The 26,506-nt window shown below is 35.0% G+C and overlaps 1 protein-coding gene across 5 annotated transcripts in view; it reads right to left on the bottom strand.

Moving 5' to 3' along the window:
- Positions 1 to 26,506, bottom strand: part of LOC150108743 (twitchin-like) — a 2,666,638-nt gene that overhangs the window by 2,588,755 nt on the left and 51,377 nt on the right. For all 5 annotated transcript variants that reach the window (XM_090390962.1, XM_090390961.1, XM_090390964.1 and 2 more), the window contains one exon: positions 2,667 to 2,829. In XM_090390962.1, coding sequence (XP_090247088.1) covers positions 2,667 to 2,829 — 163 coding nt within the window. The remainder of the gene's footprint in view (positions 1 to 2,666; positions 2,830 to 26,506) is intronic.

Genomic DNA, 26,506 nt, shown 5'->3' with positions numbered 1-26,506 from the left:
CTCTGCTACTATCTTTCCTACTTCGGGGGAAATCTTGTTAGCAGTGATTACTTTAAAAACTGATCCAAGGTGAATTCTGGATCTGACAGGAGACTTATTTCCCTTCATAATTGTAAAAACTGCTCACACTGATAAGTACTTTCAAACATGGATATAATTTCATATGCGAATTTTCGAGTATTTTTAAACCTGGCAGGTAATTATTTGTAAAATCCAGGCACGCCAACTTCACTGAATTTTGCCTTCAAATCTGAATCGCACTGGATCTCAATTACCTCCATTTGCATTTGATTAGTTACTGATTCAAATTGAAAAAATCGAAGAAAACAAAGAAAACTTGTCTTCCAAAATTTTAAATATTTTAAATTTTAAAAATTTTAAAAATAAATTTTAATTCAGTTCTGAGGCTTACAATTTTTCCTGCGTATTTTTGATACGATGCAGTTTCACTTAAACTTGATTTGTTCGTGTTGCATGTCGGAAAGTGCGTTAAACCTTCACTTTTCAACTGCTTTTCCCAAAGAACTAGTTTACATTTGAATGCCTTAATTTGGTCACACATGTTCGTAATGATCTGATCTTTTCCTTGCAGTTTAAACTTATATGATTTAAGTGTTTTTGTTATAACAATCATGAAGGATAAATCTTGCCACCACACTGTGTCAAAAAACAGACTTTTGTCTTGATTTTTAGTTATTAAGAACTGACATATTTCTTCTTTCAAGTCCCAGAATTGTTTAAGAATCTTGGAGCAGGATAGCCAGCGTACCTCGGTATAGTAGGACGAACCGGAATATTCGCTGTCTAATTCACTTAAGAAAGCAGAGAACTGTCACTGATTTAAGCCTCGAAATTTTATGAAATTAATGATTTTTTTGATAGATGTCAACACGTTTTCCATGTTTATTACTTTCGCGCATAATACTTCTTGATGTATAATGCAATGCGTATGATGAATCTTGGATCCGTCATAAATTTCACTTTTTTTTTTTTTTTCCGCAGTAATGCCACGAAACCATTTGTTTTTTCCGGTCATAGCAGGAGCTCCATCTGTAGCTACAGAAGTTAATTTTGACAGAGGTAGATTGTACTTTTGCAGTTCAAAAACACAATTAAATATATCTTGTCCTGTACTAGTGTTATGCATTGGTACTAGTTCTAATAATTCCTCAAAAATGTTGAAATTCGTGTCGCAAGTACGAAGAAACAAGCTAATTGAGCAACGCCCTCAATGTTCGTACTCTCGTCAGCAGGCAATGGAAAAAGCTTCGAAACTAGATGATTTTGCTTTGATCTGAACTTAAATTGTCGTCCAAATCAGTAATTCTTTCCGCAACTGTATTTCGAGACAAAGAGATTGTTTGAAAAGTCTTCATATTTTCAGGACAAATAATTTCTGCAACTTTAATTAGACATTCCTTAATGAAATCACCTTCAGTAAAAGGTATCGAGTGTTTAGCTAGCTTGCATGCACCCCGCTTCACTTTCTGGTGATACTTCAGTAAACATGAACTGTTATTTTTTCAGTCCCGACTTGAGCTCTTTCAACTTTTCTTGTCTCATTAATCCCTCGTAATTATCATATTTTGATTTATGGTGTTCATAGTGACGATTAATGTTGTATAACTTTGGTACACTGATAACATTATTACATATTAAGCAGATTATTTTATTTTTTACTTCACAGCAAAAATACTCCAATTCCCACTTTTCTTGGAAATTTCGATGTTCGTCAGCAATTTTTCGTTTATTACTATCACTTGGTTTCGATAGGGACATGCTGAATATTTTAATAAAAACTGATATTTTTTCTCGAACATCAACTTACAAGACACTAAATAACTGCACAAATTAATAAGCGTAACGTAAATAAACTTATTTTTCTTGTTCACCGAAAGCGAAATATTTCCTGTTACGCACACCAAACAAGACCGACGACTAGAGGTGGGTGTGGCACTGGCACGTGATAGTAGGTATATAATCGGCTGGTAGAAATAGTGGGGGAAATGATTCACCTGCGTGTAAAGGAAATGCATGCAACACGGCTATATGTAGTAATCACTTTCATTGGCAAACGTTTGGCTGGGTCGCAAAAATATTCGTCGCGGGTCGCATGCGGGCCGCGAGTTTGACGCCCATGTTCTAAAGCCTTAAGAACTAGTGACGACGTTTTTTTTTTCTTTTTTACGCCGATGTAGTCTGCACCTGTTGCTTGTTGAGCCGATGTCTAGTTTATGTATGGCTGTCCCTCCATAATAACCAAGATTTCAGCTCGTTTCATATTTTCCTACCACTAATCTGAAGTTCTGTAGCCTCGCTCTCCTCCTTGATCATTTCTATATCAGATTGCTGAGAATTTTGGTGTAAGCTTCGGAGGCATTCCTTGAAAGCGGAACCCTCACATTTTTGGGTTCCAATGATACGAACGAATAAACCACTTATTTATTCTGATGATCGTAGGGCAGGATATCTGTCTGCTTTACAGAGAAGTACAAGCCATTTGTGACGACTAAAATATGTCGTTAACTCTAAAACGGACAATTCCATAACTTATTCAACAAAGAATATACATTCATTCTAGATACTTTTAAACATACGCAATGTTTTTGTGGTTCGAATTTTAAACAGGTTATCAAAATGTGAAATTAATAAAATAATTTTCTCACCTTATGTCGACCTTTGGCTTCAACCAGAGTTCCATCATGGTACCATGACACTACGGGTTTCGGATCGGCAAGTATTCGACACTCGAAGAGAAGGCGGCGGCCATCGTCCTCTTGTCTAATGGCCGGCTTTTTTGCAAAAGTCGGTGCAATGCCGTCGATTTGCCTGAGAATTAAAAAGAGAGGAAGTTGAAAAGTTATCTCAAATTATAAACAGTCTATTACAACTTGCTTAAAATGTTCACTAATTTTGTAGTATTTCTCTAATACTAATTTACACACAAACTATTTTGGTAGGAAGAATTGATGGCAAAGGAACTAGAGGAAGAAAAAGAATATCATGGTTTGACAACATCAAGACGTGGACAGGAAAGAGCAGTGCACAACTGCTCAGATTAGCACAAGAGCGCAGTTTGTTCGCCAAGATGGTCGCTGACCTTCGATAGAAGATAGCACAATAAGAAGAAGAATTTACACACACACACATTTATGATGAACTAGGGAAAAAAAAAATCCTAAATCAGCAGAAACTGCACTAAATCAGGTTTACCTTAACGTAACCTCAGCCACAACCTTTCTGATACTCCTTTGCTATTCAGTTATGGCGGTCTCGAAACCACGTCCTCGCGCGCACGAGATCGCGGCACAAGAACAACAACGCAACTAGTCCGCGAATTCATTCTAATATGAGCAATCCGCTAAAAATTTAGAACTTTAGTCTTGGAAACAAATTAGTTATTTTCTGTTTTATCATTTGGCTATATAGTCATATAAGTTATTTTCGTTAATATATATATATATATATATATATATATATATATTATTTATTTTTTTTTTTTTTCTGAGACAGATCCTGCATATAGACATTCTTCAAGACAGTCAATTATCAGTAACTTTATCAATCCTGGAAGTGTATCATACATTCTCATTTCGTTTCCCTGTGGGCTGTATGTCCAAGTAACTTAGCTTTTCATAAATTTTTTTATGATTTTTTAGCTTTTCATAAAAATTCCTAATTTTTATAATGATATGCTAGGTAATCGTGATTTCTTATCAGCTGAGAAGTCGGTTTTCCACGTATCGGAAGGATGAAGAAATTTGGCTTTCCACAAGAAAATCATTCCGTCTCAAGAACTGATCGATATTTCGAAGAAAGGGTTTGTGTTTACAACAGAAAATCATCCGAGCTACGGAAGTGTGGAAACATGTGCAATATATATATATAATTGCCTCACAAAATCCAATCCCACGATCGAGCCGAAAGGACGTGTGAGGCCGTACGAAATTAGTAGAGCGATTCTTGATCAATGAAAAGTAATTAGGAACCCTAAACTTCTGGAACGGAGTTCTGCTGAAGCTGTGATAGGCCAAGCAAGCCGATAATGCATTTATTTACAGATTAAAAAAACGAATCAAAGCTGGATTAATTTAAATGGTAAACGACCTGAATGGAAAGAAAACTGAGAATAGGAATACTGAACATATTGGCATTTACAGGTATAAGATGATTGGTTACTGTATATTACAATGGAGGCGCAATCAGCGTGAGTTAGACAAAATGGAAAACAACGAAAGAGGAACTTAACAGAAGAGTTGTTTTGTAAAGGAGTTGATGATTAGTCAGAATGGTGTGGGTCATATCAGTAAAGAAATAAATGACAGACTTATAGTGTGATGGAATTAGTGAGAGGATAACGAGGCCTCTATTTGAATGCAATGGAAGAACAAATCTCTCACTTATTCTGGTATAATTATACGCACCACCCTAAGGTATAGATATTGTGGAAAATACCATATTTGAGGAACTACTGAAGCGAATTACTCAAGATAAGAGTATAACCTTCTTATGAGATCTTAATTCACAAATTGGAGACGATAGAGCAGGATTAGAAAAAATTAGATCATTAACTTTAGTCAATGAAACAAAGGACAAAGGTTATTAGATTTTTGCAACAGAAATGATCTTAAAACAGGAAAGATTTACTTTGAGAAAAGACAAAGCCACAATTACAACGTGTAGTTGAGATAATGAACAAAATTAATAACAGATTACTTCATTCTTGATAAAGAATGGAGTAGGGAAGTCATGAAGAGTAAAGCTTTGCTATCTGTCTCATAAATGGTTTGAAAAAAAAAAAGACAGTTTAAGCCTGGGATGTTAAAACTGACTTGGATAAAAGAAGAATTTGAGTTTCTCATCAAGCACGAGGCCCATTGAGTTAAACGCTGGTGGAATGATGGCCAAATATGTAGTTATGAAAAAATAATAAGAAGAAATTTTTCAAAAATTCATAACCACTAGATCAAATGATGATAGAATATTTTATAATGAGGGAAAGAGCCACGCAAAAAGTAAATAAACTAAAATAAATAAAATAAAATAAAAAAGGTAATGCACAAAGCTGGATTGAATTTACACTTAAGTTGGAGGAAAATCTTAATGGGAACAAGGAACTGTAATACTGATTAATGAAAAAGAAGAAATGAGTAACCAGTTTTTTTTAATAAATGGAGATGGAAATCACACGACTACCGGAGGAAAGATTAGGCTAATGTAAAGCACTTTTTTAGAGAGCTGTTACACTAAGACTAATGCAATAGTGAAATAAACTGAAATGTATATTGAGGTGAAAAAGATAATAGGGAAACAACAAGTCTGGCAAAGGTTGATGAAGTAAGATGAAGATTTGTGAGCATGAAAATCATTTGGAGAGATGATTTGCTTGTTGAAGTGATCAATCTTCTACTAATTCAGAACTGAAATGGCATCTTTAGATTGATCTGAAGAAAGAAGGTAATACCTGATGATTGGACCATCTATTAGTAACTACAGAAAATAATGTTATTTATCCATAGAGGAATAACATTATTCCTCTATTCCTGTTACTACACTCCCTTTATGACCTCCTTTATATATTGGAACAATAATCCCCATATACAGTATGGCGCAAAAGAATTGAATAACTACAACGATATATGTTAAGGAGTAAATGGGTTTATTAACAAGGAAATATGCTTCCACATGACGATATGTACATCCACAACTATCGGCGAAATATTGGTCGAATAAAGCATTAACGACGGTAGATTACGTGCTCGAAATGGGGTACCTTGTCTTTCAAGGCAGGTTTCGTAGCACATTCGCAGGTTTTCTGTCATCTTCGAGAAAAGGGTTGGGACATCTGCTGGACATATAGTGCAATATTATCCCTTAGTTCATCAAGGTTTGAAGGCCGGTCGTGGTGGAATACCCATTCCTTCAATATACCCGATACGAAGGTATCAAATTATGTGAGATCAAGAGAATGAAGGATATGAGAATTTTGTGAATCTCAAAATGAGCCTCTCAGGAAAGTGTTTTGATAAATAGAACCAGGTGATGCCTGACAGATTGCTCCGTCTTGTTGGAATACCTGTGCACGAAATGTTTGTTTTTTTTTTGCACGACATATCCTGTTCACCCAGGCTCCTATGCAAATCCTGGGTGAACAGAATCAACACATTTAAGATGTAGCGTTCGCTATTTAAGGTCACGGTTACACCGCCCTCTTCAATGAAGTAGAGCCCATTTATGCCATGGACAGAAACCGCACGCCATCCGGTGACCTCGCTGTGATGTCGAGAAACTAAGAAACCTTCAGGTTCGTCTGTTTATATGACAGCTTAGATGGATATGCGCTCTGTCCGAGAACCGGACATTATGGAGAAAGGATGGCTCTTCATAAACATAGGCCAGCATGCGTGCACAGTATTCCCGCCTTGCAGCTTAATATCCGTTGCAGTTAAACACTGACCCACCTGAATGACGTACGAAAAAGGCACCCAATTCCTAAAGGATTCTCTGTAGTGACCGCCTTGGTATCCCGAGTTTTACGGCTGTTCGGCGTTGACTGTGTTTTGGAGACTAACACTTGCTGCAGCACACGCTGGTGATTCTCATATGAGAATCACGGGCGTGTTCGTGATCTCCCCGATTTCCCTTTGCATTGCGCAAAACACTCCCGGTAAGTCGGAACCTCTCGATTAAGAGGTTCCGACAATGATGATACTGATGCTTGTGGCACGCTTACGGAAACGAAGGACAAACTACTCATAAACATGTCGTAGACTTGGATCACTTGCTCTACCAACTCCGTATGAACGCAAATAATGCTCAACATTATTGTCTTTTCTTCCAGCGTCAACACCATTGCTACAGATAAATGTAATGCCATAAGTTTACACGTGCTCTTGTATTAATGCATGCAGTCGAAGGGCATAATCTCATAGCGCGTGTACTGAAGGGGGTTTTGAAGTTCGGTACTTTTTTTTTTTTTTTTTTTGCGCCATACAGTATAAAGGAGGTAATGTAGCAACTACAGACGAATAATAGTTTGTCGCTATGGAAAGATTTATGAAAGGATGATAGTAACGACAATAAGGGATAAAATCGCAGGTCTAAGAGAAGACAGCTTGGTGTTAGAAAAGAAAAATCCACAGTTGATTAGATTTTTCCTATAAGGGAAATGAGAGAGAGAGAGAGAGAGAGAGAGAGACTGGAATTTAGGTAAAGTCCAACTGTAGTTTTTCTAGATTCGGACAGTCTTTAATTGGTTTCAACGGGTAAAAGTCTGAGAAAGTCTGTAAAATATTAGGATTAGGAAAAGAAAAACATAGTTACGATCAAGAATATCTGTTTTTGAACCATTGCTGTTTTTTATTTTTGTGTGTGTGTGTGTGTGTGTGTGTGTGTGTGTGTGTGTGTTGTTCACACACAAACACGAAAGGTTATATGCAAATCTAATGGTACATTTTGTACTGTGGGTGGACTAAGGATTTTTTTTTCTGTTTTTATCAATTTATATATCTATTGTAGTTATTTATTTATTTACATAGTCTGGAAATCCTGTTCTAGAGATCAAATCATGGAATTTTTTTCAAGCCACTTCAAGTATCTGTAAGTGGAGGGGTGATCTCATACCGGCCGATGATTATCTTCCACCTAAAGATAATCGAAACCTACATGACTACGGCAGTATAGGTGAACCCCCAGCCTGTTGGTTGGAGAGCGGGTACGCTAACCGCTCGGCCACCAAGCTTGTTCTTTGAGGTGATGAATATTGGTGTCCTAGCTAGACACTGTTAACGACCAGAAAAGAGAAATAGCTGGCTGTGTTTACAGATGATGTGATGATATGGTCACATTCAAAAGAGCTACAGAAGGAAAAACTGGATAAACGGAACAGTGTATCGAAGAACTATGTGTTACATATTAATAATAAAAAGAGTCAGAGCATGGTCTTAAATCGTAGATATAATGTACAAATTAGCGGTGTTGAGCAAATATTGAAGAGAAGCGAAAACTTCAAATAATTGGGAAGTGTACTTTTTTAATAATGGAAGTTTATATTTGGGGATATCGGGGAGGATTTCATTAGATCAAAGCTTTTTTTTAGCAATGTAAGTAGTCTTACTTTGCGACATGAGATCCTACTAAGCTGTATGCTTTTGATTAACTGAAGTTATTTTTGCCCAATTTGTCTTATGCAGCAGAGACATGAAGGCCAACAAAAAAGGCCATAAGTAAAATACAAGCAACGCAAATAAAGTTCTGAGGACAATACTGGCAAAAAAAAAAGAAGGAAATATAGAATAAAAACAGATATTAGGAATAGTTGGGACCAGAAAGTTTACAAGAAATGCTTGTAAACTCCGTATTTTACGTAACTCAGTCTGGAGATAAAATGAGAATAAATTCAGAAAGAATACCAATAAGAATGTATAAAATGAAAATTGAGGCGAAAAGGCCAAGAAGGAAGACGACAGAAACTTGAGTTAGGACAGTGTTCTAACTCAAGTTTCCGCATCCCCCCCCCCAACACACACACAAAAAATAAATTCTTTTTTTCCTAAGTGAGCATGGCTTTCAGCATTTATCTATTTACCAAAACATCGACTACAGTATGAAAAGAGCGTAATACGAACTGGCTAGGATGGCTACGGAACTCTTATGTAAAATCATTGCCATAATCTACCACAAAGAAGTAAGTTTTAATGATGGCCACACGCGGCACCGATGTGTGGTTTAAATTTTAAAATAAATAAATTTAAAAAAAAAAAACTTACTCTGCAGCAATAAAAATCGAACAAAATTAATGTAAATACATATTATATTAAATTTATTATGCAAAATAAATAAATAATGGGTTGTCATTTTTAATGTGTTTTTTTTCGGGGGAGGGGGAGCTTCGGGAACCCAAGAACACAATCCAGCATAGAGAGGGAGAGAGAGAGAGAGAGAGATAGCAAACAGCTACTTAAGAGGAATGGTTAACAGACCCGTTTTGGGCATGCACTAAAGTAGAATCTATCAATTAGAACGCGGACCGTTGCCCCTCGCTCTCTATTTGTTTTAAAAAAATATTATATACTTTGCCAAAAGTAACATAAAGGATACCGCAAACTCTAATTCCTACTTGATTAGCAACGTTCAAATAGTTTTTTTCAGCCGCCACACATCTTTAACCATCCAGCAATGATAGTTCCTATTCATAAATTTTCAATTACAAAAAAAAAGAGTATTAGATCACATTTTTTTTCTATTACAGTTCCACCCCAATGATAATACTTTATTTTATATACTCGTACTTTCCTTAGAAAATAATAAACGGTTGCTAAAAATAAAAAAAATAAATAGTAAAAAAATCTGCCTTTATCAGGAGACAAGCATATCTGGGACGATAATTACACAAACTCGTGAATTATCGAGATTCATACTTTACACTCTCTTTTTTTTAATAGTTAAGTGAATAATAAATATAGCGATTTATTATTTACTGTTTCACTTAATTAATAACACTCATGTTTTACTTATATACTACTGTCTATTTTTTGATTAAATGAACAGCTATCGGATTAATACCATATATCCGAAGATTCCTATATAACAAGTGAAGAGATTATAATAGGAATATATGGTTGTGGTTTGGAATTCAGGTGGAAGTTTCTCTCAAAACTGACCGGTTTGCCTGTTTTGTAGGACCGAAAAAAAATCCGTTTTCGTGAAGAGAAAACTCTGCCATCACCTTATGAGACCCGCTGACTCCTCTTCATATGAAAAAACACTTATAAATGTTATTCGCGTCTATAACGGAATTCGAACCTAGGTCTTTCTTTCGTCTATACGGAGACAATAGCAAACGTGAGTAATTATTTGTTATGTCTTTATTGTTGCAGCATTTTTTTTTTCTCTCTCTCTCTCTGTTGCTGGTTATGTGAAACAAAGTTTTTAAATGAATCCGTATTTCTATACCGAGAGCAGTAGGTTATCATTTCATGGAGAAGCGTATTGTATTTATCTGCTTCTGTAGTTCCTTCACTAGGATGATTTTATATCTTAGATCCTAGAAGAAAATATTTCAACGTGATCTAAGATCACGTTGAAATATTTTGAGTTTATTCTCAAAGCTCCTGATCGTGCCAAACATAACATCGACAGATTTTCTGAAACCTTGCAATTGTATATTAAGTTCATTCAGGTACAATGAAAAATCTCTGTGAAAAACATCAGTTACTGAGCCAAGCAGAATCATTCAACTAAGAAAATTCGTGCTCCATGCCCTTCGTATTTAAATATAATTTAATTTCATTTAAACATTCAACAAACCGTTCAAGTACTTGGCCACGACTCAACCATCGAATATTATTGTACATTAATAGACCATTGTACACTGATTCAACTTCGCTTAAAAGTGAATTAATTCTCGTTTGTTTAAAGCCCTGGCAGCAATAAAATTAGTTACCTTTGCAATTCTCATCACATCATCCAAATCCTTTAAGCCTGATTTCGCACACAGTGTCTCCTGATGTATAATACAATGGAAACAAACCAGGGGATAACCAACATATTTTGTAAATTGTTTGATAAAACCGACATTACGGCCAACCATATTAGGCGCACCATCAGTTGTAATCGAAAATATTTTCGATAAATCTGTTTTTCACGGAACACTTTAACAACGCAGTCGCATGTGTCTTTACCTGTCGTGTTTTCAGGTAAATTTTCTAACTTTATCAATTCCTCGTGCATAGAATCACCGTGAACATACCTTGCAATAATAGCCAATCGAGCTTATGACGTAATATCTGTAGTTTCGTCGATATACAAATGGAAAAACAATCGCATGAGTTCAAGTCTTGTTGTATTTGATTTTCTATACTAGTATTCATTGATATAACTCTGTCTTTAATAGTATTCCTACTTAATGGTAACTCTTTCATGCGCTTTACAATAGCTTCCTTATTATGAAAGTCCTCAAATAAAAATGGTGCACACTTTAAGAAAGCTTCTTTAATATAATCACCATCACTAATCACTAAGTGGTTTCCCATGTTCAACAATAGTATGTGAAATACTGTAACTTGCGGCTACTAAATTTGAAGGTCCTGAAACAAATTTAATTAAAGTTCCTGATTGTGATTCTGCCAGTTTTAGATGTTGCGATATGTATTCTTTGCATTCTTCAAAAGTTTTTTCTAGGAGCATTTGTGCTTAGTTTCAAAATGTCTTCTTACATTCCAAGTTCTACTAACAGATAGCTCACCACACAATTTACAGAGAACTTTATCGCCTCTATCAATAACACCATATTGTTCAGTCCAGGCATCTTGGAAATTTCTTCCACTTCCTTTTTGTGATAATTTTAGTTTTTTATTAGTGCTAGCTGCCATTGTAAAAGGGTTCACAAATTAAAAAAGAGCAAAATTATATACAGCGGTAATTAAGCAGTAATAATTAATAAGAACTAACAATTACTGGAAATGAATTATACACCAGCAATTCAAATTACTTAAGTGGCAGACCATGCAAATTTTATACCACTACTTCTTTCAGCAGTGTTGCCAGATTTATTACCGGTTCGTTCCTAGCAACCTTGTTACGTTTAACTCTATCACAGTGCTTCCCAAACTTCTGGATGTAAAGGCACCCTTTGCAAAAATTAAAATATTTCACGGCCCCCTCGAAAAAAAATCGTAATAGAGAGATATATTATTATTATTATTATATTTATTGTATTTATATTCAATACAAAACATACACAGCGAATATTGCAAAAATCAAATGCATATATTACATTTTTTGCCTCTTACCGTTTGGTTCTGAAGACGATGCGGGCTGTTCTGGTAAAATATCAAATACTGTCCTTTTTTTTTTTCTTTTTTTTTTTTCTGTTTCTGCTTCTTCTGATTGTTCGCGGGATTTTTATTTTTATTTTTTTTTATCAGCCACTTATTCATCTCAGGGTTACATTTTTTAACGTAGAATAGATCAAATAATAGCACCACTTACCGATACTGGCACACCACAGATTGATAACATGAAATTAGTGAATATTACCTGAATAAGGGAATCCCCAGACCAGGAACATTTTTCTCTTTTGTGACTTTTCTCCCTTTACGGTAATTAAGCCTAACGCGAAACAGACAGCAAAGGCAGGTTATTAAAACGTGCATATGATTGGTGCGGTATTAACAAAAGATCGCGCAACCGAAAGATAAAAGCAAAGCTGACAATTGAGTTGAAATGCTAACTCTCTTCAACCGAATTCCATATGTGAAACTGCCATAACATTCATAATAAATAATGAATATATATAATATATATATATATATTATATATATATATATTATATATATATTACTTAGTTTTAACACTTTTCCGAATTTTAACACGTTCGGTTGAATTTTATTGCTGCCTTGGGAAATCGAACTCACACACATCTAATTAATAACAATAGTTTTTAGTTAGATACTGTGTTTGCCCATGCAACATATGGTTTTGTTTCAGTCTATACAGCATAGTTTCTGTAGTTTCTGTATGAGGGACATTTGATTCATTAATTAGTGTGTTTTTATCCCAATTGTCTCTAATTGCACTATTTGTTGAGAAATATATTACACAGACTGCTCATACCTTATTCACTGGCATAATAAAAGTACTTGTTTTTATTGCTTCTGCAGTATAGTGGCTGTTAGGGAGGGGTACCACTGCAAGCGAGTTACTATCTCCCCACATGAACTTATTTAAGCTTTTTTCATGTGTGAAGTATATGCGAAACTTTTATTGGTAACAGAAAACTAGCTCGGATGAGAGTGATAATATAAAACAAGTTTTGATATGTATATGAAGTCGATATCAATAGTTCCTGATTACGAACGCGTGATGAAAGGGACAGGAAGATTTGGAGCTTCCCTTGAGAGCATTCGAAGTAAATACAATTAACCACTGCTTTGAAATGAAACATATGAATAAGCAATATTTACTAATATTCATAAAGCGCCGAAATACGCAGGAAGCAAAGTTTGTGAACCAACACCAATGTGTGAATTTTTCCATTAAAAAATAATAAAATATAAATAATAAATAACAAAAGTTAAATACGTTTATTTTAAAATAAAAAAAATTTACTTAGTCTTAAAACATGCTGCGAATTATATTTTCTGTTAAAGTTTTTTAAATTTGTTTAGACCTTGTATTACTCAGTCCAGAGACTTGGAATGCATGCATGAACGAAATTCACACAGAAGTAATTGAAAACTTTAAGTTTATAATATATAAAGCACGTATTTATAAGTCTGTATCGTATAACATTGATAATAATTTTTATAAGTTTTATAATTTTTATACGTTGAATTATCAATGTAAAATCGAAATACAGGTTCTGATAACCTCTGCCCGAGAATATCGAAGCCCTGAATATTGTTATATGTAGACATCAATAAAGAGCATAATAGACCAGGCAAATGTAAAGTTATAAGTACCAAATGAAGGAAACAAAAGCCCCCACTTTTTTTCTCTTGATGATATCTTTCGTTTCTAAAATTAATACTCATAAAATAAACTCAAAACTTTTTTATGACAATTTGTTAAGAGCTCTTCATGTAGCAACAGCATTTATTAAGCGAAGTATGAATTCGTTTCACCTTTATAAGGAATTTATGAACGAGAAGGAGATTGAATACCTCTATTGCAGTTAGGTTACACTTTTGTTTTTCACTTCTGTTATTAAAAAAAATTAATTAATTAATTAAAAAAAAAACGGAATCATCTTAGCCTTTTTAAACAGCATGAAATCATTCAAAGAGGATCCTGCCAAAAAAACTCACCGGCTGTAAGTGGAATTTATTAGTGATACATGTTCTAGCTCATGATATGAGTTTAAGCAGTTCTTTTCTTGACTTAGAGATGTCCCTTCGGTACTTTACAATTAAATTCTGTCTTTTTAGCGGGCATTGCTCTACTTGCTGATAAACTAGTTAAACGATACCAGTAGTGGGTGAATGCCAGAAGGGGATCAAAGGGAATAATGAGGAACATTGCATTTTACGCAAATAACAAAACCGAAAGGTATATATATATATATATATATATATATATGCAGTATATATATATTAGTTATAAATACTAATGAAAAAATAAATGCTACCAGTGAAAAATCGAAGTAAATGATTAATTTACTTCAGTTTAACAACAAAAAAAATCAACAAATCAAAACAAAAAAAGAATAAATATTTTTACAGCCACATTCTTCCAATCCCTCGAGAAAAAATTATGTGAATCCTCCACAACTGGTGAAAGCATTTCATCCCCTCTGGGTGAAAAGAGAGCATACATTTGTATCAGTGCAGATTGAGTTTCTTCCCCCTAACTCCAATCTCTGCGATTGAAGAACGGAATTGAAATTCTGCTTATCTAGGGTTGTTTGAAAATCTCAAACAGGATCTCATAAAAACCCATACTAACACAATACATAACTTTACATATGCAATCATGAGATATCGTACTTTTGCAAGCCTCTGTAAATGTAAAAGAGTTTCGTTCCTACTTCCTGTGTTTAGTTCATAGTGATTATATATTTTAATTATTACAAAACGTGTTATGGTAAAGAAGTCTCTGAAAATGGTAAAAAAATCCAATGAAGTCATTCCGATAGCAGAATTTACTTTGTACTTCTTGCGGTAGACGGAATAGGCACAATACTCCAGTCAGGTCAGGATCAGAACTCATTATACAGCTGCTTGGATTGTAGTTTGAAAAGTAGCAACACCTGTACGCAGATGGAAATGCAGATCTCTTCATGATTTTCGTAGATTAACAAGTAGATTACCTACTTTAGCATATTAGTAGTATCTACTCAAAGTTGGTGAGTGTTTTTTTTTTTTCTTCAGTAATAAATACCAAGAAGAGAGAGAAACATGAAATTTTTTTCGTAGAGGGATAGCTTCGTTCGTTCATCGAGATATCTGAAATTAGGTACTGTAGAAAAACACTATCTTTTGTTTATGAATCGAATCATTCACATGTTGGTAAGTCCTTGGTCCTAAGAGCCCGCAGGCACTAGGATAACACCATTACTCCTGTCAAAAAAAAAAAAAAAACAGTACTAACAAAAGTCAAATTCACTTCCGTTTTTTTATTTCATCTATGCCTCTTTCTTTAAAAAAATCTAACTATATCAAACTGCAAGCAGCTGTATAACGAGTTCTGACCTGACTGCACCTACTAACTCAAGAGTACATAATATAAGTACATAAATATAAGTTCTGCAATCAGACAGTGGCTTCATTGGATTTTTGGATTAACTTCTGTAGACTCTACGACAGGGGTCCCAAACTCAAACGCAGCAAAGGGTCAGTCAATTAGATGTATATCAGACGCGGGCCGTATTTAATATTATTCTCCGAACCAAAGCATAAACTAAAAAAAGAAAGGCTCTAACAAAGGCCTTTACTACTTACATAAATAGTTATACCACCATTTAAATTTATAACCATTTTTATTTTTAAATTTCAAAAATAAACAAGTTTAGAAAATATTATTTCAATTACGAATGGAATAGAGTGTGATTTTGATGTGAACGGACGTATTATTTTAGACTGAGCCTGATTAGTTTGTTTACAATTTTTCGCGAAACGCGCATTGCACTGGCATAGTTTGTTTTCTACTGTCTCCCCCTCTGCATGAAACATGCAAGAGGTCTAATGGTCGGCAGGTCCCCACCCGCAATGAGGACCAGTGGTGGATTTATGGTTTTATTTAGGGAGGTAGGATTTAAATCTTGGCCAAGTGATTTCGTGACACTCCTTTTCCCTATCATAGGACAGCTAGTTGTATTTTATTGCTGGTAGGCACTTAAGAGTGTCTACGGGATTTGCTAGTGGACCCTCAAAAGTCCACAGGATTATCTTTAACCTGCTCGGGACACCTCAGCAATCTCTACTCTTTCTCCATCTGTGTCTTAACACATTTCTAAATTATTGTCATGGCAAACTTCTGAATGAGGCCAAATTCGAGGAAGTATACATGGAATTCCTCAGACTAGGAAAGCTACTTAGTAATAATTGGCCAGGAAAAGTCAAGCTCTTTGACACATCCCCCCCCCTCCACAGCAGTCACAGAGGACAATATGGATGACAAAAGTGAAGAGCCCATAAGTCTGACTCAATCAGATTTTGCACACTCCCCAAGTATGGAAGATGCTACATCCCAAGACAGTAATTATCATACCTTGGAAACAGATACAGAGTTCCAAATGGTCAAAAAGAAGAAGAAAATCTCCACCGATGTGGAAGAACCCAAAACAACAGGGATAGAAGCACTCAATGGTCCTAAATAAAAGATACCACCAGTCATATTATGGGATAAGGAAAAATGGATCCCTGTCTCGTCAACCCTCAGAGAACAAAACATCTCATTCTCATGGGCCAAAAACTCAGATGAGGGAGTTAAAATACAACCCGCTACTGTCATGGATTACAGACAGATGACCAGATTTATGGACACTGCTAACATCCCATATCACACTTTACCCAGAGAAACGAACCTGAAGGTAGTTCTACGTGGGATAGCTGAAGGTATCACTCCTGAAGATGTGAGCACTGATCTCTCCAGACAGGGCCTGTCCCCAGGTAAAAAGTGAGCAGGATGCTCAGATCTGATAAAAGACCAATGCCTTTGGTGCTGGTGGAAATATGCAACACACAAAAGCAGATCTATGAACTGAAAGTAGTATGCGTCCTCAAGATTTCAACTGAACCTCTTAGGAAAAGAGCATCTGCAGGTCAGTGTCATAGATGCCAAAGGTTTGGACAGGTCCAAAAATTATGTAAGGCAGTCCTCAGGTGCTTGAAGTGCGGCGAGGGACACCAGACCATCACATGCACGAAGCCACGCACAACTCCAGCATGCTGTGCAAACTGCAGAGGACCTCACCCTGCCAACTACAAGGGATGCCTTTCCAATCCAAAAAATCGAGGATCAACAAAAGTCAATCTTGCTCCTCCACGTGACAACGTTTTAAGCAACCAAACAGATCGTCCTCCAGTCCGAAACACCTCGCCTTCAACCTCACAGGAAGGAACAACCATGACCAAAACATATGCTGAGGCTGCAAGAACTAAGCCTCCTACATCTCTCGAGCTAGAAAGCTCCAACATAACATCCGTTTATGCTGCAGGAATTCAGCACGACATGCCCCTCACCATCTTCCAGAAAGGGATGCAAGGCACTCAAAACATTATAACAGCCATCTGTCATGAGTAATAAATTCAAACCAAAAGCTCTTAAGATAATCGCATGGAATGCAAATGGATTGATGAACAAGGTTTTGGAACTTCAAGAATTTGCAACTCGTCTCAGTGCTGATATCATCTTGATTGGTCAAACACACCTAAGACCAGCTAATAACCCAAAAATCCGTGGATACACTATGTACAGAAACGATAGAATTGGCATAAGAGGTGGAGGCACAGCCATATATATTCAGAGTCATTTGAATCATAATACAATAGACAAGCCCCAAACAGTAAACCTGGATGTGACCAGTGTGGAGGTACATACCTTCAATGCTGGGAGTCTCAAGATCTATGCTGCTTATAACCCTCCGCATTCCTCTGCTGACAACAGATCTGGACTCCATACATGGTTCAAATGACTCCATAATAATAGCAGGAGATCTCAACTCAAAACACACAGCTTGGTACAGCTCATCAACTAACACCAAAGGCCACACACTTTTCAACTTTGCAATGTTCAAGTCTGTTGTTGTGGCCGGCCCTACCGAGCACACCCACTTCAGCCCTTCAGGATGTAATAGACATTGTCTATTACATCCTGAAGATGTAATAGATAATGTCTATTACATCCTGATTTATAAGAAACACCTAGATCCATAGAGAAGTTAATATCCCTTATATCTCTTCCCTTCTCCTAAATCTAGCTGAGAAGTTCTTTACCAAGACAAGTAACCATCCAAACCCGTTAATCAAGGAAGCCTCGGAATATAATGAAGCAGAAAGATACAAATATAAAAGACCAAAGTCTATCTTTAGTTCAGCTGACCACAGCTAACTTCACTGCCCTCAATGGGCGAGCATATAGCTCACAAACTCTCCATTCAAAGTTCTTTCATTACAAGACAAAGGGGAATATGAAAAGCAATTTTGCTTCACCCATCTAGCCAGAAATGTTAATGTTAATGTTAAAATTTCAATTACATTTTATTCATACTTTAAGAAAATTATTTACATACATAATTTTGACTTACAGAAATAAAGATTTTTATCTACGAGTCCTTTTTTTAATTTGATTTTGTTCCTGATACCTGACATCTTTTCCTCTGTACTAACATGTCAATATATGCTTTTTCGTTTCGTGTTGCAATATGAAGTATATTCCATTTAATCTAGAATCTTTTATCCTTGAGCGGAACTTTGGCTTATTAAGTTTCATAATTGAAAATAACTTCTCACATACATAGGTGCTTTCAAAGATTGACAAACTTTTTGCACAATAAATTTTATTTATAATATTTATAAAAATATGTATTTATAAAAATTTGGTATGCCAACTTCGTTATATTTATTGTTTAGTTCAGTATTGCACTGGAGTTCAATTACTTCCATTTGTAATTCTTCATCGACATTTTCAATATTAATTAAAAAGGTGAAATGAATAATAATAATTCATTTTCAAACTGGTTGAAATCAGAAAATCAAATCTTTTTTCAAATTCAATTTTCAATTCTTCAATTTGAGGAATGTACTTTTCAGCATCATTATTATTTCGAGAAATCGATTTAAGTGTAGGAAAGTGGGTTAAATTATTCTTTGCCAACTGGGTTTGCCAAAGATAGAGTATTGCCAGAGATGACTTAATTGAATCATACATATGACATATCAACTGTTCACGTCCTTGTAGAGCAGTATTCAAAGTGTGTAAGTGGCTTGTTATGTCAACTAAAAATGGCAAGCCTTTGCACCAATCTTCATTCGTGAGCTGAAAAATCAATTTTCCTTTGGATGAAGCAAACATGTCAATTTCTTTTAAGAGTTCAAAAAATCTTTTTAAAACGACGCCACGACTAAGCCACCTAACCTCCGTGTAATATTGCAAACTGCTGTATTGTGAATCCATTTCATCCAACAAAGCATTGAATTGTCGATGATTCAAGGCGTGAGAGCCTTGAATAATCGAAATTACTGTTTTAATTACTACACTCATGACAAGGTCCATCTTTAGTGTTTTAACACAAAGTGATTCCTGGTGTATTATGCAATGAAACGATTTAAGTTTGTCCTTGCACAACATTTCCTTTTTCATTTGAAGTTTTGTAACAAGTCCTGCTATGGTTAACACCAACCATAGCAGGAGCCTCATCTGTAGTCACACTTACTAATTTTGATCACTTCGCGTGAGCATTTTCAAGACTTTTCTCAATACACAAATATTTTTCTCATTTAAGTCATTTCCTGACATAGGCACTATATCCAATAGTTCTTCAGTTACATTCATATCGTCATCAACACCACGAATAAATATTGCTAACTGGGAAGTATAAATGTCTGTACATTTGTCAACTGCAATGGAAAACGATACAAAACTCTTCATTTTTTTCACGCAATATATCTTGGAAGTCCTCTGCTATATCTTCAATACTCTACGCAACTGTATTTCCTGATAGGCTCATACTTTGAAATGCTTGCTTTCAGGACATATGATTTCGACTGCACTTAAAATACGATTTTTAATAAATTCTCCATCAGTAAAAGGTTTCGAAGCCCGAGCAATTTTTTCACTTATGACGTAACTACATTTAACAGCAGGATCACTTGTTGCGATAACATTCGAAAATATCCTCTGTTGAAACTTCAGTTCATTTTTTAAATCTTTAAGTTTGTCATCAAGCATCTTTTCTGTATATTTAGCACAGTTCTTGTGGTTTGTTTCATAATGGCATTTTAGGTTATATTCTTTCAACACGGCGACACTATGTCTACATATCAAACATGTTGGAATATTTTTTACTTCCACAAAGTAAATGCCTTCTCTCATTTTTCTTGAAAAGTTCTGCCTCCTTGATCTATTTTTCTTTTTATAACTTTAAATTCAGACATTGTTATGGGCAAAAAAAAAATATAAGTTATTAAGGTAACTTTTTATTAACACATTATTATATTACAATGATAACCTGTAACTTATTGACATTGTATCACGTGGCTTAAAATGGCTGCGTGACAAGTAACTTCCATTCAGTGTTGCCTACATTTGATGATAAAAGCATGGTACAAAGAATTATAGTAATAAGTTTTACTTTTCTTTAAAGCTGTCATAAAACATTTAGAAGTTTGAATTTTTTTCTGTTTTAATCGCCGCAGGATGTTAGAAACATTGATTTTTAGGAAAGAAATCATTAAGGTCGCGGGCCGGATACGAAGTCTTCGCGGGCCGTATCCATCCCGCGGGTAGCCAGATTGCGACCCTTGCTCTACGAAGTGAACCTGTTCTGAACAAAATTTGATGATTATCAGAGTTCAACTCCGAAGATTTGGACATGTCCACAGAATGGAAAATGAGAGATTTATATACAAAGAAAGCGTGCAGGGGAAAGAGATGAAATGATGCCAGGGCTAGCCAGAGACCGAAAGAAGGGGAGTGCTCTTTATAGCATCTCTAGACTATCAGGTAGAATGGGATTATCTAAGATATATTATAAACGAATAAAGAAATTCATCTATGATTCTACGGAATATTAGACTGCAGAAGATGACTAGTTTCTACTAGCTTCGTGGTCTTGCGAATACTTTTGTTGAATACGGCAGAACAACTAATAGAAGTTAATCATTTCAATCCTATTTCAATGGAAACATTCTTTCCAGTTTGTTTTACTCATCCACACCAACCCAATATTTTTGATTTAAAGGAAACATTCAGTCACATTTGTACTAGTTGACATATATGAACGAAACCATGATTGGTGAGGGAAAGAATCAAATCGAAGATTAGGAGGGGGGGGATAAAAAAGAAGTCATTGAAGGAATTCTATGGTAGTACACACACACACAAATCATCATTTCAGTTTTAAAAAAGTAATCCTTTTAATACAAAACAAAAGTTAAAATTGGGAGTGGGAAGAACAACTTAAAGAGTTCAAAACAACTGCTTTAAAGTATGAAAAAGTTAAAACAGAAATAAAAGAATAAATCAGGTAAACAAATGACGAATATATGAGGAATGACGAATGAGGAATAAAAAATCATCACGATATTAACCCTTTGGCTAATAGGATATATATTATATTAAATATATTATGTAGCTGACCTGTTTTACATACACTTCTCAGTGGAATGATCCCTCCTCCCTTAAAAATGATACGATATAGACTTGAGAAATCAGGAGAATTTGGCTTCAGATCAAAAGGTTTATTCACATACAAATTAATACGCCTTTAAAACAGTGGTCATGGGGTTCAACTCTATGAATAATTACATCACAAGGAGAAATTCTGCATTTTTTCAGAGAGATAATGAATATCTCAGTCATGAGTATGTACCAGTTTTTTATGTTTCATTTCATAACCTGAAAACAGTTGCTTCTGGCAATTTTCGTAAATAATCATATTTTGAGGAGATCGTTGCTACGAATATTTTTATTCTGTAACTGTGGATTATTTACAGAAAATATTGAATCTTTATGCTGGTGAGCGAGTAATTCATTGTTTTGTAATTTATTTTCGGACAAGTCATATTTTAGCATGGATATGCAAATATTATCGGTTTATAACAGCATATTGAGAAGGCTGGCGCCTCCCATGAGGACAATGTAGAAAGAGAGAGAATGTGCTTTTTTTTTTTTTTTTTTGGTTGTTGAAGAATAAAAAAAAGTAACAAAATTATTATTTTGGAGTAATATAATATATAATTATAACAAATTGCGATCCAAGCACCTTTTTTGTGAGTGTTTTGAATCCAAAACACCTAAAAAGGATTCTTCTCTCTCGCGGGCGCGCGCGTGCGCGTGTGTATGTGTGTGTGTGTGTGTGTAACTCGTGATTTTTAGTCATTGAAATTCGTCTTATAACATACCCAAAGATTAAAAGACGAAAAGAGAATATGTCTGGACTTAATCAGTGCACTCTCAAGTTTGTTTTTATTAGAAAAGCTTATTGTTGGTACCAAAAATAACCTTATTAACGTGTCAAACAAGGAACACATTCAGAAAAACAGTCCGCAGGAAAAATAAATTAAAGTTGTCAACTAGACATTTTTAGTGGCAATTTCTATTTCACCTATCTGTCTTGCACATCATGAAATGTTAAGGCAAAAAACTACCAACATTCTTGCAAAAAATAAGCGAGAAAATGATGGTTCTCAATTTCAGCGTTCTTGTGCATAAATGTTGTTCAGATGTCGAGAGCAACGTCAGCCGCATGCTGTGATGTGTTCTGATAGAAATTCTATCGAAAGTTGAAGTACTGTACTTAACATTTTTCAGATGTCATTCTCCTTTCAATACGTCTAGATGCAATCTATATATTATATCACTGGGTGGAGAGACTTCATAATAAATTTATAAACTATTATTATTATTACATTATCTCTCCTAGAGTCAAAAACTAATCAAGTGAGAGAGAGAGAGAGAGACAGAGATTTATACCATTCACAAATAAACATGTTATAAGTATGCATTATATTAAATTACATTATGTAAGAAGTATACATTATATTACATTACATTATGAACTCATTTACACTCTTAGCATTCACAGCATAATCAAGCAATGCATTCCACTCATCCACCACTCTCCATCTGCAAAATTTTACTCCTCACCCTCTTATTCACGACTCCTTTGTACTATATCGATGTATGGCCTCTAGTTCTTGTCTCTTTTTTATGTTCACTATCTGAAAAATCTCTCTAGTATCCATCCAGTAAATACTTCTTTGACAGTCTAAGTTTCAGTATAACATCCCTTCGCCTTCTCTATCTGCCAAACTCTGTAAATTACATGACTTCAATCGATCCTCCCAGCTAACATTCCATAATCTCGAAATTATTTTTGTCAACCGCTTCTGCACCCTGCACCTACAAGCATCTTAACAATTATAATCCTAACAAGTTCAGGGCCTTTCTAATATTGCTAGAGTTTCGATTATTTTATGACATACTGTTAATAAACATTAACATGTGGCTGAATTAGCGTAACGTTTATTTTAGAAAATGAAAGATTATTATAAAAACAGAAACTGCAAATTTATAACCTCTATTTCTACCCTAGCATTTTCGATATTTGCACAGAGCTCGAGCAGTCGATAAACAACAAAGTGAGTCATATTAAAAGTGCACTTTGTTTTTAAATTCAGAAATTAGAAATTTTCCATTACTTATTTAAAAAGTGCTATTGGCCGAAGTTAATTAACGTAAATTTATCGTTTGGGAGAAGTGCGGAAATCTGTTAAAAAGCTGTAGATGGTTTCACGCAGGTATTGACATGTTTAAGTAGCGGAAACGCTCGCTATTCAAACATATAAGTAGCTATTTATATGTTTAAGTAGCGTTTCCGCTACCATCGTGGTGGTAGGGAGGGGAGTATAAAGGCAATCAGCATGTTTACTTTTTTTCTAAGAATGGGATAAATATTTAATAACTTAACTGAATAATGAATGTTGAATTTTTATTTATTTATTACTTTTAAAAAACGTGTTTTAATGCAAAAAAGAGGTACCGAGAAGTGTAGTTTACGAGAATATTAGGTGCACTGACGTGTGGATAGTGTCTTCGGTCTCCAATCAAGAGTATGTGTTTGAATCCTACTGTGGCATGGATGAAAAATGCATGGTCATTTTGTGTATCTGTGTAAATATTTCACAGCCGTAATAGCTTTTGAATCTTCCTATGTGTCATTAAAACCTTCGATTAAGAAATAAGCTTAGCAAAGAATTACGAATTTTCATCCGCCTTGACTAAATATTATTAACAATTTAACAGCGTTCTTAAGTTAATACAGGAGCTTCAGTAGTTCGATCGGTTAAGATGATATCCTCTAGTTTAAAAAACTCTGGGTAATCTTTATAGAGCTTTTCAGTTGAAGGCAAGTTTAAGTGAGACCAGAAGATTATGTTCCAAAACATAGCATGTTGGCACTGTCTTTTTCTTCGCCTATAATTCATAAACAACTCTTCTATTTACAAATATAAGCAGCGTTATTGGTTCACATTTTGTAATACTCTTTGGTCGGAAAGATCTAGGTTTGAATCCTGTCTAGAACGCGAAGAACTTTTGTAAGGGTTTTTCGACTGAAGATGAGTTAGTCGATCTTAGATGGAAGGATTTCCCTCCCAGAAACTCCGGTTTTTCATCGCAAAATAGGCAAGCTGACAAAGAAGAATACGACAATTAACAGACATAATAGATTAGCTGCGTTCCCTTATTTGTTTCAAACGTGGTTTTGTTCTAAGTAAGAACAAAAACATAATCTGAAAATATAGAACTCGAAGATGAGCGGATCAACGGCGCCTCTGGCAGAGAGCACATGAACAGTGCATTTATGGCACGGTGCCACAGAGTGACGGCTGAACACAGTACGATAATAAACATTAGATCGACAGTAAGGTTTCAGGTTTCAGCACGTGTACCAGTGTACGGAAGAGAAGTGGCTACAATCTGCAATAGTTTTACTGGTCAGTGAGAAAAAATATTCCAAGGAGTTTCAGGATTTATCTTAAATAATCATTTAAGGATAAACCCTGAAACTCTTCACAGTTTGGATTGCAGTTGCAGGGAGAGACAGCTTCAGAAAATCTGATCTTTTGCGACATGGGAAAGACATACATCTAGAATGATGTCTCACCGCAAAAGAATACAAGCAACGTATTAGAAAAAAAAAATTAATCATTTTATTATTCAAATTAAGTGGATTTTGAATCCAACATTATTTCTTAGCCGAATAAGAAACTCAAGGATAGAAAATCTAAGAGTTTCATGCCGAATATAGAAAACTATAAAAGTTCGGCGATTCCAAGCGTTAGCCCACATGCTGGGGCAACTCGTTAGCCCACAGGTACCATGCTGGGGCAACTCGTAGTAAAGGTGGCGTAAGTTCCGATCACTCTCCTTAGTATTTTCCCCATAATGTAAAACACAACTCCTAGGAGATGTATGCTGTTATACATTATGGGAAGTCATTACCCAGACCGGTTTCGACCTTTTTTGAGGTCTTGTTAATGAGTACGTAGACCTAGATGTAAATACTGATGTTGCAGTAATAAAAAGCTTATTTCTTTACTGTACGAGTCGCCGAAAGGGGCACTAATAAATTACTGAGATAAAGAGCCAATAGGCTTCACTTATTAATCCTTTTATATTAATAAGAGATGCAATGCAAAAATTCCAAAGCCGAATAAGAGATATAAACCTGTTATATGTCGCAATTGATGTATGAGTTATATATATATATATATATATATATATATATATATATATATATATATATATATATATATATATATATACTAGGGGGGGCCCTGCCCCTAGTTCTGAACTGGTAGGCCGGTTCTCCTTGAATTCTCATGACTCGAATTATGAAAACTCAAAAGGGGGGGGGTTCTGTCCCCTTTTTGGCATAGATGAAATAAAAAAACGGAAGTGAATTGGACTTTTGTTAGTACTGTTCTTTTTTTTTTTTTTTTTTTTTTATTACAGGAGTAAGGGTGTTATCCTATATCCCTTACTGCATTATTTCCCTCTTATTATTTCTTCTTGTAATTCATTTCACTTACCATTTCAAATGAATGAAATGTGTTAACAGATTATCTCATTCTATGTAACGAAGAAAGTTACACGAAGAACGGCTTCGTCTAATTGTTCGATTTCGTTTATAAATTTATACACGGAATTATAAACATACTTATAATTGCACTTTATTTCATTAATAAATAACAACACCTATTTTATTATTCCCAACATAAATGCAATTTACTATTGGACATTCAAACTAGAACATAATAAACTTTCTGCGACGATGCTAAATATCCATTATCAGTAGTGCCTGCGGGCTCTTAGGACCAAGGACTTACCAACATGTGAATGATTCGATTCATAAACAAAAGATAGTGTTTTTCTACAGTACCTAATTTCAGATATCTCGATGAACGAACGAAGCTATCCCTCTACGAAAAAAATTTCATGTTTCTCTCTCTTCTTGGTATTTATTACTGAAGAAAAAAAAGAAAAAACACTCACCAACTTTGAGTAGATACTACTAATATGCTAAAGTAGGTAATCTACTTGTTAATCTACGAAAACCATGAAGAGATCTGCATTTCCATCTGCGTATAGGTGTTGCTACTTTTCAAACTACAATCCAAGCAGCTGTATAATAAGTTCTGATCCTGTCCTGACTGGAGTATTGTGCCTATTCCGTCCACCGCAAGAAGTACAAAAACGTAAATTCTGCTATCGGAATGACTTCATTGGATTTTTTTACCATTTTCAGAGACTTCTTTACCATAACACGTTTTGTAATAAT

This window comes from Typopeltis vanoorti, chromosome 3 (assembly GCF_054136105.1).
Source record: "Typopeltis vanoorti isolate ZY-2024b chromosome 3, IOZ_Tvanoo_1.0, whole genome shotgun sequence".
In the NCBI taxonomy this organism is placed as follows: domain Eukaryota; kingdom Metazoa; phylum Arthropoda; class Arachnida; order Uropygi; family Thelyphonidae; genus Typopeltis; species Typopeltis vanoorti.
This window is presented reverse-complemented; position numbering and strand designations above follow the sequence as displayed.